Source organism: Echinops telfairi, unplaced genomic scaffold (assembly GCF_000313985.2).
Source record: "Echinops telfairi isolate 266 unplaced genomic scaffold, ASM31398v2 ScPeMD7_22;HRSCAF=79, whole genome shotgun sequence".
Taxonomy (NCBI): domain Eukaryota; kingdom Metazoa; phylum Chordata; class Mammalia; order Afrosoricida; family Tenrecidae; genus Echinops; species Echinops telfairi.
In genome coordinates this window covers 4,978,882-4,994,807 of record NW_022103919.1, presented here as the reverse complement: position 1 = coordinate 4,994,807, position 15,926 = coordinate 4,978,882, and the positions used below count along the sequence as shown (strand labels likewise).

Here is a 15,926-nt window from a genome sequence, read left to right as displayed (position 1 = left end):
GCTTTCTTCACCACATTTGCTTATTCACCCGCTTTGTCTTCAGCGGTTGTGTCGGGTCGGCGTTAACTTTTAAAATATTGCTTGTCTTTCATTCTCTCAAATTGATAGTTTGGGGGCTTATATTAGATTTGTGTAATACTTCTTATTCTCTTCCACAGATTCCTTTAATTTTTGTGACTATACGGTACTATTTCTAGAAATTTCATTTGATTCTCTCTCAAATCAGCCTGATCTTTAGGTATGTTTTATTACTACCGTGTTACTTTTAGTGCTTCTTTTCTATCTTTAATGATTTTAAAGGCTTTTTGAATCTGTCATTTTCTCTCCAATTGTTTAGTTCAAGTTCTTGTGGTGATAATTACCCCATTGTGCCACAGTCTGTTGTGTCTCATACTGGTTTATCTCTTTGTGCATTTATAATTGTCATTACCATTTTTGTGGGTGAGCTCATCTTCAACAGGGATTTTTCTTTTTTTCTCTAGGAAGCCCATGAAAGCAGGCTTGTGGGAGTATTTCCCAGCAAAGTATAATATTTATTTCTGTTAGGAAGTCTGGGACCTGTTTGGGTTGTTTGGATTTGGTTAATTGTCATTGCTTAGCTTTGGAATTCCTGCACCATCTGTACGGTATGGCACAGCCTTCAGATTTTGTTTCTCAGAGAAGACTTGTCAGTTACTCCACCCCAAGCCTAAGACCTAAATGATGTGCCTTGTCCTTTTCTCGGGTCACTCAGAGAAGTCCTGCTAGGCATTTTCTAGCTTAAAGAAAGCTGAAGGAATTAATATTGATGTTAAAGTGGAGAATGGGCTTCTTACAATCTCTTATCTTGACTCATTAGTAATATTTGAATAACAAATATAAGATTTTTAGTTTTAAACATTCCTGAGTAAACATCTGTGTTCACTTGGTTCCCCCACCAACAACAAGCATGTCAGATTTCTTTAGAGATGGAAATATGGAATATGACTGAACATTTTACTCTACTAAGGAACATAACTTTTTTTAGACTTAACATTTAAAGAATGCTTTGCATCTTCTTTTCCATAGCAGTAGAAATAGTGATCGTGTAGACATTAACTTCTAGCAAGAATAAAAGCTGCTTGTTATCTTCCTGTCTATGTATATAAAACCCCGGATTGTCTATATTGTGGGATGAAGTTATTTGTTAAAGGGAGAAAGGAATGGGAATGAATGGGTTAATCCATTTCAAACCTACTATAAGTGAAAATTAAAGTCTCTTGCCCATAGATAGTCATGCATTAGAACTCAGGGAGGAGGACAGGGCCAAGTGATGGAGTCCAGGGTTTGTACGAACCAAGATAAGCAGTGCCTGCATGATTTGTTTTCTCGTCTCCTTGGAGCTATGCCTATGCCAAGATGAGCCGTAGGAGCTTTTGGTTTCTTCTCTTGAAACAGAAATTGTCATGCACGGTGCTTTCTGCTTTTCAAATAAGGAAACCAGGGTGTAAGGGAACAGAAAGCCTTTAAACAAACAAACAAGCAGAAAACTGTTTAGCAAGTGAATGAGCCATGTGGGATTGGGATGCAGGTCTCATTTGCTATCTCTCCTTCTCACTATTTCAGTAACTGTGCACCAGATTAGCCGAATCTACTGCAACTAGAAAGTTGTAAGAGTGCTTAAAAAAAAAAAAAGCAGGGAGGGGGTGGGATGAAAAAAATCAGGAAATTGCGAGAATATTTCCAACATATTTCTTTCGTTAATTTATTTTTCAAGTTTGTCTTCTTTTGTGTTTTAGTCTGCTCTTATAGTTTATCAAAGACAGACTCATTGTTTTGGCAAGCCCCTGGCCTGGAAGTCTCCAAGGAATACTCCCAGCACTCTCTCTGAATAGGCATTCTCAGTCCTGAACTTGAAAGTATATTTTAGCTGCAACCATTTGCTGGGAAATTTAAACAATGCCATTTATCATACATCAACATTGCTCCAGACAAAGAGCTTTTTCATCTCTTTCTTTTGTTAATATCCCTCCTACTGCATTAATTTTTAGGGCTTCCCCCCACATACCCTACCCCTCAGTCTCAAATACATGCCATACCTCATAAATCTTTTACTGCTTCTGGAATTCAGCCTTAGAGTTTGTTTCTTTTGCTAATATTTTTTAATAATTTTATTGAGAGTTCTTACAATGCTTATTACAATCCATACATCCATACATCAACTATATCAAGCATATTTGTCATATGTTGCCATCATTCTTTTCTAGACAGTTACTTTCTATTGAGCCCTTGGTATCAGCTCCTTTCTCCCTCACCCACCCACCCCCCAGCCAATCTTTTTGGTAAGTTATCTTTAATCATTCTTTCTCCAACTGATTATTATTAGTGTTTTGTTTTTACAGTAATGGGATTGTGTTGTAGGTAATATTTTAGAAACTTTAAATTAAAAAGAATATATATGTATGTATGTGTATATGTATTCCACTTTCTGATGTCAGTCCCAAATGGTATAAACAGTTACTGTACCAACTGTTGACCGAGGTTGATGGTTCAAGTGCACCTCAGGGTACCTTGAAGAAAGACCTGATCATCTTGTTCCAAATAATCAGCCATTGAAAACCCTGTGGTATATAATTTTGCCCTACCATGCATTAGGTCACCATGAGTTGGCGTCAACATGGTAGCTACTACTTTCCCATGTCTTCAAATAGCCTTGCAGTATTTTTTATTTCAGCTGCTATAATAGCAATAATGTGATGTGCTCGATGCAATTGATGTACAGATTGTTATAAGAGCTGTAAGACCCCCCAGTAAGTGATTTATTAAAAAGAACAGAATGCATGAAAGAGTCAAAAGGAAAAAAAGAAAAAGCAATGTTGTGATGGTACTATATTTGTAAATATTTTTAAATTGATCCTGTAGGATAAATGTCACTGAAGTTGCATTACTGAGGAGCCCCAGGAGTTTAGTGGTTCTGCATTGGGCTGCTCACTGCAAGATCAGCAGTTTGAAACCACCGGGTGCTCCTCGGGAGAAAGATGCGGCTTTCTACTCCCTAAAGAGTTACAGTCTCTAGAAAGAAAATGTTTGAGAATGATGATGACAACAAATGTACACATGTGCTTGACACATGGATATATGTATGGATTGTGATAAGAGTTGTACGAGCCCCCAATTAAATGATTTTTTTTAAAAAGAGTTCCAGTCTCAGAAACTCACAAGGGTGCACCTATCCTGTCCCATAGGGTCACTCTGAGTCAACGTTGACTTGATGGCAGTGAGTTTGGTTTGGGTTTGGTTGCATTGCTGGTAAAGGCCTAGGGTAAACCAGTTTTAATGGCATCATTGATAAACGCTAGAGAAATCCATTTTTCAGGGATTCTGGAAAGTTTGCCATATATATATGTATGAAGTTGGTCAGCAAGCAACCTCTCCCTCACTTGGAAGCTTGACAATGCTCATTTATCTGGCCACATCCAAAAGGGACGTTGGTTGGATCACTAGTGGTTGGAAACCCCTCCTGATCTTGCGCCTCACTGCTGTTGCCAGGCGATGGCTGTAGCATGTGGCCTCTGGCTGTGCTTCTGGGACTCCTTTCGAGGAGAGTGCCCCAGGCTCCCATCAGTGTTACCTCAGCTCCCGCCTCACAATGAAGAACTCAAGACGGACCTGGATGCGGAGCCCTGGTGGTGCTGTGGGATAGGAGCTGGGCTGCTCACTGCAATGTTGATGGTTCAGACCTACCCACAGCATGAGATAAATGAGGGTCCCATCAAGATTTACCGTTTCGGAAACCCCACTTATGATTGCATGGTCTGGATGGCAGTGGGTTTGGTTTGGGGTTTTCTTTTTTGAGGGTGATGTACATGGTTACAGGTCAGAGATCAGAACCCACTAGGGGTGCCTCAGGAGAAAGACCCAACCCAGAGGTTTGCTAAAACCACAAGAACTTTCCAGAACAGTTCTGGTCTGCAATACCTGGGGTCACCATGAGTCAGAATTGCCTTGAGGGCCACAGGTTTGGTGTTGATTTTACCTTCTAACATGTGTGTCTGTAAGTTTGAATTACAGGCAAACCCTGAGTGTCAGGCTTAGGTCTAGCCCCCTTTGCCAGCTAAGAACCCACCCCCCTATAGCCTATTATATTAAAAATTCAAAGTACATATAGTCATGTTTAATAGCAAATGGCACTACTTTGCAACTGGAATCAAAACATTATCATTATTAATACTGTTTTATTATTATGTGAAAGGAGTTATTTTTTAGTTTATCAGACAGTGTTTCTTTAATGTTTATCCATAAATTGGTACTCTATATACCATAGAAAAAGAAAAACACTCGATAACTGACGTTACATATAAACTGCACCTCCCTGCTCCGACTTAGCTACAAATTTGACTTAAAGACAGATCTAGGAAAGGAGCTTGTTTATAATCCGGGGATTGCCTGTTTATTTACAACAATCAGGTTTTTATTGTTGGGTGATCATGGGTGGGAGTGGGAGAGAGAGCTAAAGATAGGGGTAGCCAGACAACCCAGGTTGTTAGGTTAGCTTAACTGTTCTCACTGTATTAAATCGGCAACTTGGGTAGTTTGAAGAGGGGTGGATCAAGAGTCAAGTCCACTTCTTGGTTCTTGCTGCACCTCCATTTCTGTCCCCAACCTCTCCTGACTGGATTCCCCCTAAAGTGGTCAGACCTAATCTGCCAGTTGAGTCAAACTGGCTCGGGTGCCAGCATCCTAGCGCTAGTGAAAAATAGCAAATTCTTTTTTTTTTTTTTTGACAGAAATCATTTTATTGGGGGCTCTTGCAGCTCTTACAACAATCACATTTGTATATATGTTGCCATCAAAAACAGCGAATTGTTTTTTTTCTATCATTTTATTGGCGGCTCGTACAACTCATCACAATCCATACATACATCCATTGTGTCAAGCACATTTGTACATTTGTTGCCATCATAATTCTCAAAACATTTGCTTTCTACTTGAGACTTTGGTATCAACTCCTCATTTTTCCCCTCCCTCCTCCCCCCCTCATGAACCATTGATAATTTATAAATTATTATTATTTTGTCATGTCTTACACTGTCCGATGTCTCCCTTCACCCATTTTTCTGTTGTCCGTCCCCCTGGGAGGGGGTTATATGTAAATCCTTGTAATCGGTTCCCCCTTTCTACCCCACCTTCCTTAAAAATAGCAAATTCTTAACGGGGAAACAATAAATCTAGATTTAGCCTCTTTTAACCTCCAGCCTAAAATACAATTGTTCTCTTGTGATATTGTCTTCTTAGGATAAACAATGAAATAAAGTACACTTCAAAGAGCCAAGGCTACCTAAATAGCTGTAAAATATTCCTCTTCATACCCTTGAAACGTCGTCCTAAAGGAAGAGCATTCACAATGTCTTATGTGCTCCTATGAAAGGTAAAAAAGTGCCTTTCTAGAAGACCCTGAAAGCTGCTGTACTAAATAGTTTATCATTTGAGGATCATCCATGGATAAAATTTGGAAAGGTTCTAGGTCCTTTTTAAAAAAAATTAATAAACCTCATTATCTATTTATTCAGTAAATATCTAAGTGGAGCCAGTCCATCACTGTTCAGTTTGTTAAAAGGTCAGAAGCCATCAGCAGCCTGGAAAAGAGATGGGAGGGTAATTTGGTAAGCGCACCTACCACATCGTCCATGTGAAATGTGAGCAAACCCAACCTCTCAGTCTGCCCTGAACTCTGTGCCGCCAGCTGCTCAAATTCAACCAGCAGCACTATTATTCCTTAATGTTTTTGAAAGAATAAGGAAAAGGTAATATTGGATTAAATTGGAACTAGAGATGCATTCTGACCATATTAGTCATCTAAATTTAGCTATCTAAATAGATTACAGGGGTAGGGTTTTTTGTTTGTTTTTTTTTCTGTGAACATTAGGATGTAGAAGTCCTGGGCTACATTTCCATCTCTAAACTATTCTCACTTTAGAAACAATGCCTAAAAAAAAAGAAAGAAACAATAACTCTGTCTTTTAGGCTCTGCAACTCTTATTTCCACAAGATGTTGAGCTACGAGCTGTGATAGGAAATCACAATGGCAACCAATGAGGTCGTGCTGAAGCAGTACATGCTGCGGCTTATTTGCATTGACTTGGGGAGATTCCCATGTGTCTGCTAAGGAAATTCTAAAATTTAAGCCCAGTCTTTGTGATTGACAGTGAAAGTGGTCTAGATCTTACTCAGAAAAGCTTTAAATTTAGAAGCTGGGACAACTGTGGTTAATCTGGACTTTTGGGAATATTCTCTCTAAATTCTGTGATTCTGACTTAAAAAAAAAGAAAGCAAAACTCCTTTGGAGATCTTTTTGCCCTACAGAAATGTTGCTATAAGATGTGTGCTTTATGCTCTGAATGGCAACTTTAATGAAAAGAAATAGCTCTTGGTTTGGTTTAGAATGGAAATACTGTACATCTTTGAGATAATAGTTGCTATTTTTAGCCATGCTTTAAAAGAGATGAGAAACAGCAATGCTTCCGGGCTTTTTCACTTGAGACATTAGGAGTACACGCTCTTTCAACCTCCAGTTAGGGACTGGTTACTCCAGATAAGTTTTTGAAATTACTTCCGAAGATGTCTTAGAGCATACATTTGTAATAATGAGTAACTAGCTCCACACTAGTTTTAAAGTCTCATTGGCTCCATTGTAAAAATAAACATGATCGTTTAATTAACAACAACAACAACAATAACAAATAGATTCTCCATGGTAAAACTGAGGAATAAAAGCACATTCCTAGTCCTGGGTTGCAAAAGTATTTATTAATTCAAAGCAGCTGGATGCCAGGACGTCTAGAGAAGATGGTCCTCTCTTTCTTCTGCTGTGGTCTCACAAGAGCTGGTGTAAGATGATACGTTGCTGCGTTTCTGTGTTTCTTCTACTGAGTGAAACAGGGAGACTGGCCATTGGAAAAATAGGTGTTTGCAATCGAATGCCCAGGCTTTCGAATTAAAAAAAAACAACTCTCAGATATATATATTTTTTTAACATAAAAGGTGGATTCTGTTCATCTAAAAAGAGCCCTGGTAGTGTAGTGAGCTACACATTGCATTGCTAATCACAAGGTTAGTGCTTTGACTCTCGTGAAATTAAAAAGTCTCAGAAACTCAAGAAAACAATTGAATTAAAGGACAGTTCTATCGTTGTCCTGTAGGGTCACTATAACTGTGATTTGGGTTTAACTCATTTAAGGCAGTGGTTCTCAACCTTCCTAATACCACGACCCTTTACAGTTCCTCATATTGTGCTGACCCCCCAACCATAAAATTATTTTTGTTGCTACTTCATAACTGTCGTTTTGCTACTGCTATGAATTGGGGGACCCCTGTGAAAGGGTCTTTTGACCCCCAAAGGGGTTGCGGCCCACAGGTTGAGAACCACTGATCTGAGGTATATTCATCTGGTTTATTTTCCTCAACTCTGCTTACCTTCTTGTTGGACTTTATACTGGTTACTCCTTATTTCAACTTCTATCACCAATCTACCTATTGGTCCTAGTTATGTGTCTAAATTAGTGTATTATGAAACTCTCTTATGAGTTAATCTCTTACAGAAGCAATTATAGAACTAAATCTGAAATATTATTAGTCTGGGGTGCTGGGGAAGAATCTTGGTGCTGGAGTAGATTAAGGTTTGGGTTGCTAACTGCAAGGTCAGCAGTTCAAACCTACCAGCCCTCTGCAAGAGAAAGTTGAGGCTTTCTGCTTCAGTAAAGATTTACAGTCTGGGAACCTAAAGAAGCCCCTCTGCTCTGCGCTATGGGGCTATTATGAGTTGGAATCGTGGCAATGATGGTGGATTGTGGGGGGAGAGGACGGGGTGGGGTGGGGAGCTACTTCCATCGGAACAGTGTTGGGCCACCTTGGCTCAGTGCCCACCCCACCCCCGCCCACCCCCCAGCTCTGGTTAGTAACACTTGGTTGGTCTGAGTGGGTTTATTGTCAGGAAGCTTTTATCTACTCCATGTGTCTTGTCCACAGAACTATGACATCCACTCATATAAAACCATCTATCAAAAATACATCAGGGAATTTCTTTATCTCATTACTTGTTACTGCTCTTTACCAAGGAGAAGAAGAAACTATAGGACTTTGAATGAGAGCTAGTCTTAGGTATCTTCTTATTTTGTTTTGTTGTTCACACATAACGAAGTGATAACTAATGAAACTAGGCGTTGAAAGAGTTAAGAGGATTTCTACATTGGATGAATTAGGGTAACAGATGGAATTCATGTAGGTGGGAAAGCTATTTAAACAGTGGAGGGCCTCTGTATATTGGAAAAGGATGGATTTTTGAGGCTAGTGGGAGGGTTTGGGGTTTAACATTTGGGGCATTGAAAATGCATTTACGAGTGGACACAGTAAGAAGAGGAAGCCAAAACATATGGTCAGGAAGGGAGTTAACAGGTCAACAAAGAGGAAGGCTGGGGCAGCTGAAAGAAACAGAGTAGATGAGAAGTGAATAAAATGATATGGAGATACATCCAAACAACAAGGAACTTGTGTTGGGAGCACTGCTGTTGTGCCTTCATTTGGGAAGTGTCCTTGTATGAATAGGGAAGCAACCAAAGGAAGCAGCGAGGATGCATTGCCACCTGTGCTTTCACCAGAATGCACATGAGTGAGAGTGGCCAGGAAGTGAGCATCAGGGTAAGCCTTCGCCTCAGAGAGGCAGGAAACCAAAAGAGAACCTTGAGACGCGAGATACTAAATGTGACTAAGTTATCAGCCAGAAGGTGGGACAGACGCCTTCCTCCACACTTTTGTTTTTCACATGAGAACATTTTAGTCTACTTTCTTGCAATCTTCTTTTTGATATTCTATTATTCATTCTTCATTTTCAATGGCATCCCCATTCAGTTTAAAAAAAGACAACCCAAAACAAGCAAAGAGAAAATTTCCTTGGTTGCATTGGAACAAGGCCCTTTTCCTGTTGTGTTTTTGGCTCAAGATAGTTAAGTTTCCAAGTCATATTGTCATCTGGCAGGCCCAATGTCAACCTCAGATTATGTTAGTGATTTATGCAATGATATTCATCAATGCACCTCCAGAGTGCTGGATAAATCCAATGTGACAACCCTTACACTTGTGGATGGTTTGAGAGCTTTTGTATGAGCTTTAAAATAGAATCTGAAGCTTGTCAGCATGTGGTCTCTTTCTTTTAGGTATGTGATTCATCAAAATATTCATTAGAAGAGAAGCAAGTGTACACATTTTTATTAGTGGAGTAAGGAGAAAAGTCATGCGGTGAGATATAAAATATAGAAGGCACGATGCAGAGATTTTTTTCCTTAGGTTCTATTTAGATGAATGGTTCATATAGTTTGAGAACTGAGTGTGCAAGAAAATGATGGGCTCCTCTCTCCCCTCCAAAAAGAACTGTGAGCAGCGGTTCCCAGAAGGGTCTTCCAGGTAGCATAAATAAGTACCTTTGGCCAAATGAAGTACAATGGGGAATGGTGGTGACACGTGGTCAGGCTAGAAAGTGCATGCCGTGTTAAGAACAGAGAATGGTGTAGTTTATGACAAACTAGAATGCTCATTCCTAACCTAAATTCAAATTCTAAACCATCCGGGGGGGTTTTGGTTTTTAATAAAGCATCTGTTAAATCTAACTCCTTTCTAAATAGAGTTGCTCTGAGTCCAAATCGACTTGATAGCAGTGAGTTTGGTTTTTGAGCTCCCTACACGCACCCCACCCCCACCCCCAAGTTTTGCCATTCCTCTGCCCAAGCTTTTGAAAATTATGTGTAAACCAGGGAGTGTTTTCCTCTCTTGTCCTCAGGCTCGACAGCAGGCTCAAATACGTCACCAAATGGCAGAAGACAGCAAAGCTGATTACTCGTCAATTCTCCAGAAGTTCAACCAAGAACAGCATGAGTATTACCACACACATATACCCAGCATCTTTCAGGTAAGGAATTCCGTGTGTGCATTTGCTTAGAAAGGTGTTGCTCTTAGGCCACGTTGCTGAGTTTGCAGTCTGTTTCTGGACCTCTGAATTTCCACTAACTGATGTCATTTTGTAACACTCAGATCCAGTGCTCACTTGCCAGAGGATGAAACGTAGTATTAATGTTCTCAGGATTAATCACAGCCTCTGCAGATTTCCAAATGTATGAAGAGAACCCTGTGGCTTCCTCCTGGGATCATTCTTTACTAGTTTCAGAACTGATTCTTGAGTTAATACCCTATTTTCCTAAAAGGACCATACGCATTACAAAAATGCAAACTTCACTGGAGGAATTAAAGGGGTATTCATTAAGCTCTAGGATTTCAACAACTCTCAGACAGATCTTTCCTCTTGCTTGTCGTTGTTTACAGGGATATGCTTTCGATTGTCAGAAATAGCATGAGAAAGATCAATATTCTCCCACTTAAGAATCTTCGCCAGTGTAGAGTGCAGCTAAGCACACAGATGGTAGATATTTTCTTTTTTTTTGTTTTCTTTTTTTTTTTTTTAACATTTTATTAGGGGCTCATACAACTGTTATCCCAATCCATACACACATCAATTGTGTAAAGCGCATTTGTACATCGTTTCTCAAAACATTTTCTCTCCATTTAAACCCCCGACATTAGGTCCTCGTTTTTCCCCTCCCTCCCTGCTCCCCCCTCCCGCATGAGCCCTTGATAGTTTATAAATGGGTATTTTGTCATATCTTGCCCTGTCCGACTTCTCCCTTCATCCACTTTTCGGTTGTCCGTCCCCCAGGGAGGAGGCCACACACAGTGGTAGATATTTTCTTCATCAGTCTGTATACACACTAGCAAATAAGAACTCCCAGAGATAGCATCTGGCTGAATAGACTCAAAGAGACATGGTAGGTGAGGCTGGCAGGAAATGGGGAGCTAACAGCCATGGTACAAGGAAGGAGACATGCCCTAGAATTAATTGTGGGGATGGTTGCGCAACTCTTAGGAATGGAAATGAATTATTGAAATGTATGATATGTGAATTGTATGTTGGTGAAACTGTTATAAGTAGATAAACTAAATTTTTTTAAAGTCTTCCGAAAAGTGTATTCCCAAGCCATTGTTAGGTTGGGTTGAGCTAGCTAGCTAATCAGGCTTTTGGTAAAGAACAAATATCAAAGATAGAAAATATTTGAAATGTTTTGTCGATTAATCAAGTGTTAATAATAAGGCTAGCTGAGCGTGAGGCCTTTACTGACATTGAGATGGACATGTGTGTACATTTCGGACAGCGTGGCGATTCATAGATTAGGTCTACAACTGATCGGTGTCAAAGTCCAATAGCTTTACTGTTGTTCTGGCTTTCACTCCATTGTGCTGCTTCGTTTCCCTGCTGGAAACTCGTTAGAGTATCAGTGCTATCAGAAACCACCTCCTTTAAATGATAATGAGCTCGGTTATATTCTCTACTTAATCTAATGTTGCAGAAAATACAAGAGATGGAGGAAAGAAGGATAGTGCGAATCGGAGAATCAATGAAGACTTATGCAGAGGTTGATCGGCAGGTGATACCGATTATCGGCAAATGCTTGGATGGAATTGTAAAGGCAGCTGAATCGATTGATCAGAAAAACGTAAGTATTGCATCTAGGGCTTAATTTTACAACTAAATGTTTGTGTCTCCTTTCTTCAAACTGAATAAGTACCTTCCTGACAATTACAGATGTGCTTTAGACTTATCAAGGTCTTCTCCCTGCTCCCTCCCTCTTTCACCAGGTCCTCATTCAACCATCACATGGGAGGTAGTGACTTGTAGTGGTCACCACAAGTACTTTTCATCAGTAGCAACACCACTGAGAGTTCTTTTATTGGGTCTTCTGTGTTTTTTGATTAACTCTAACTTCCTACATAAGAACAAATTTTTAGTGGTAAGTTTTCTAAGACAGAGAGGAGCTCTGGCGGTGTAGTGGTTATGGGTTGGGCTGCCATCCGCTTGGTCAACAGTTCAAAACCACCAGCAGCTCCTCAAGAGAAAGACTGGGCTTTCTACTCCCTTAAAAATTTATTCTCAGAAACCCACAGAGTCGCAGTGAATTTGCATTGACTTGATGGCAGTGCGTTTGGTTTCTGAGACAGTGCAGATTTAAATTGGCATGTTGTTTTTTTTTTAAATCAGTTCGCTGAATGCCCCATCACCCAATCCCTCCCACTTACAGTCTGATTCAGTGTTTCCTTTAGGACAGCAGTTCTCAACCTGTGGGTCGCGACCTCTTTGGTGGTCGAACAACCCTTTCATAACCCTGTTATGGGTCGCCCGATCCATAACAGTAGCAAAATCACAGTTATGAAGTAGCAACGAAAATAATTTTACGGTTGGGTGGTCACCACAACATGAGGAACTGTACTAAAGGGTCGCGACCCTAGGAAGGCTGAGAACTACTGCTTTAGGGTCTCTTGACATTTTGGGTCAGGTAACTGGAGGGCATGTTGTCCTGTGCTTCATTAGGATGATTGACAGGACCACTGGCCCCAACTCACTTGATGCCACTAGCAGTCCTAAGTTGCGTCACAGAGATGTGTGCAAGCATTGACAACTGTCTCCTGGAAAGTAAAATGATCTCTGAATGAGCACCATGGCTCTAGGGTCAACACCATTAGTTTGGATATGTTTCCTAGAAATGTATTTCTCGCAGCAAAAATACCAACTCGACCACCAACCTTGGCTCTTACAAACATCAATTCATTTCCAAAATCAAATAATTTTTCACATAAAAATTAGGCCATAAGTATTCTCTGTCCCCAGGGCTTCTTCAAACGTAACCCCAGGGAAAGGATCAAAGCCATGTTTTGCCAGGACCAGATCACCGGTTAGCAGACAGATTCTTCAACGCTCTCAGAACATTTGATACGTATTGAAATGTAGGGTCACCCCTGTAAAAGGTTTACACCTGCTTGAGTGCTTCCCAGTGTGAAATGGTAAATATTTGTAGGAAGGCTAGTTCCCAGGTCACAGGATTGTTTTTAGAGTTCTTTGCTTACTACTTTACAAAGTTGCTTCAAAAAGGCTGTGGGAAAGCTCCATTATTTTTAGTTCCATTTCTCCATGAATTTTTTGAAGCCCCTTCATATTTGTCTAGGACACCTTTCTTCATGGTTTCAACTAACTTTTGAGAAACATTTTTTCATGCTTCTGAACTGGTCCATCCCCCTGAACTTTGATATATCAACCAAATTTCTTTTACAATGCTCAAGCTCTTCTCCTTTTAAGAATAAAACTTTTATGGTTATAGAGATGAAACTTTATATCGCAGATCATCAGTTTGACATTCGATTTCTACGCATTGTGTTTCAATTCATCGATCTCAGACCTTTCAATATGCCATTGCTTAGCCCACTTCTTCCCAGTGCTCCCTGTTTCCATTCCTCTTTCTGTCCTGGGGTGAATGCTGCCCTTTTGATCTTAAAGGGCTGATTCTTCTTTTTTTTTTTTTTTAATCATTTTAATGGGGGCTGGTACAACTCATCACAATCCATGCATACATCCATTGTGTCAAGCACATTTGTACATTTGTTGCCATCATCACTCTCAAAACATTTGCTTTCTACTTGAGCCCTTGGTATCAGCTCCTCGTTTTTTCCTCTCCCTCCCTGCTCCCCGCTCCCTCATGAACCCTTGATAATTTATAAATTATTCTTATTTTGTCATATCTTACACTGTCCAATGTCTCCCTTCACCCAATTTTCTGTTGTCCATCCTCCAGGGAGGAGGTTATATGTAGATCCTTGTCATCGCTTCCCCCTTTCCACCCCACCCTCCCTCCGCCCTCCCGGTATCACCACTCTCACCACTGGTCCTGAAGGGATCATCTTTCCTAGATTCCCTGTGTTTCCAGTTCCTATCTGAACCAGTGTATATCCTCTGGTCTAGCCAGATTTGTAAGGTAGAATTGGGATCATTATAGTGGGTGGGGAGGAAGTACTTAGGAACTAGAGGAACGTTGTATGTTTCATCATTGCTACCCTGCACCCTGACTGGCTCGTCTCCTCCCTACGACCCTTCTGTAAGGGGATATCCAGTTTCCTACAGATGGGTCTTGGGTCCCCAATATGCACTCCCCCTCATTCACAATGATAGGATTTTTGGTTCTTTGATGCCTGATAATGGCGATTATTCTAACATGGAAGTGAATACAGTTCCAGCAGTCTCTATCTGACCAGGAAGTCTGGTCTTTGTTATGATTCTGAATTTTGTTCCACATTTTTCTCCCACTCTATCAAAGACCTTCCAATGTAATCCTTCTCAGATTAGTTGGTAGTGGAAGCCGAACACCATCTAGTTCTGGTCTCGGGGGTGTGGAGAGTGATTTTTACACCGTTCATTAGTCCATTTACTAATTTTACCTCATTTCTTTTGATTTTCATTACTCTTCTTCCATCCCAACAGGGAGCTATCAGTAGTTACACATTGGATGGCTGCTTTTGAACTTTCACCTGTTGCGACTCACCAAAGTAGGATGTAGGATATTGTCTTTGTGAACTAGGTTATGCCAATTGATTGTAAATGGCTGCTAAGTCTAACACAGAAGTGAATTCCGTTCTAAACCCAAAGGGTGACTAAAAGGCCTAGTCTTGGGGTCCCACCAGTCTCTCTCTGATCAATAAGTGTGGTCTCTTATATAAATTTGAACTCTGTTCCACATTTTCTCCTATTCTCTCCAGGACCTTCTAAATTGATCCTTTTCAGAGTAATGGGTAGTGGTAGCCAGACACCAGCTAAGGCAGTGATTTTCAACCTGTGGGTCGCGACGCCTTTGGGCATCAAACGACCCTTTCACAGGGTTCGCCCAATTCAGAACAGTAGCAAAATGACAGTTAAGAAGTAGCAATGAAAATAATATTATGGTTGGGGTCACCACAACATGAGGAACTATATTAAAGGGTCATGGCATTAGGAAGGTTAAGAACCACTGATCTAGGTTCTTCTGGTCTCAGATTTGTGGAGACTGATGTTTGTATGGACCATTAGCTCATTGAACTAATTATTTCCATTTGTTTATATTCACCACTCTTCTATCTTCCAGATGGGGAGAGACCAATATTTGTACCTTGGATGGCTGCTTATGAGATTTTAAGATCCCAGTTGCCACTCAACCAGACACTGTTCTTGTGAACTCTGCTATGCTGATTGACTTGGGGGTTCCTCGAGACTATGGTCCCGAGCCCCCAGGTCCAACAGTTAGTTCCCTCCAAGTGTTTGATTACGTCTAACAGGTTTTCATAACATTGTCTCCTCTTTGTTCTGCCACATTCATGAATATGTTTGCAGTAAAGCAGATGTCCTGTCCAGTCTATGTATTTGTGGCTATGTTAGCTTGGATAAATGGAAAGCAATATACGATAAGAAGGAGGGTGGGCAAAAAAATGATGGCATTAGGGGAAGACACTGAGAAGTTTCAGAGGTTAAAGATAAGAGACACGCTTGTGACTTTTATTCTTTTTTCTGATGACCCAGGGTAACTATCAAAGAATGTGTCTTGTAATGTGAACCTTTTCTTGACTTTTGATAATAGTAGTCTCACATGCTCTGTCTTTTTGCTTTTGTTTATAGTTTAAAGAGGAAATTTATTAAATCTTCAACAGGATAAGGACAAGATAAAGACACACCATTCAGATGAGGGAGACACTTTTCTAGACCTGAAAATTTCTTTATTTGATGATTTTCTGTTATTTTTAGGTACCTCAGGAGAAATTTCCATTAGCCTTCACATTAAGGAGCCCTGTTGGCATATTGGGTTATGCATGTGGACTGCTCACCGAAAGGTCAGCAGTTCAAAACCACTAGCTGTTCTGCAGGAGAAAGATGAGGCTTTCTATCGAAAGCTCATAGAGTCATAGTCTCGGAAACCCGCAGGGGCAGTTCTCCTCCGGCCTGTTGGGTTGCGATGAGTCAGCATCAGTGGATGGCAGTGAGATGTTTTGAGTCTTCACATTCCATTTTCTTATCACTG

At 40.4% G+C, this 15,926-nt stretch overlaps 1 protein-coding gene across 1 annotated transcript in view; it reads left to right on the top strand.

Annotated features, from left to right (window-relative positions):
• Positions 1-15,926, top strand: part of FNBP1 (formin binding protein 1) — a 98,895-nt gene that overhangs the window by 38,274 nt on the left and 44,695 nt on the right. Inside the window, exons 5-6 of the mRNA XM_045288505.1 lie at positions 9,788-9,916; positions 11,406-11,552. Coding sequence (XP_045144440.1) covers positions 9,788-9,916; positions 11,406-11,552 — 276 coding nt within the window. The remainder of the gene's footprint in view (positions 1-9,787; positions 9,917-11,405; positions 11,553-15,926) is intronic.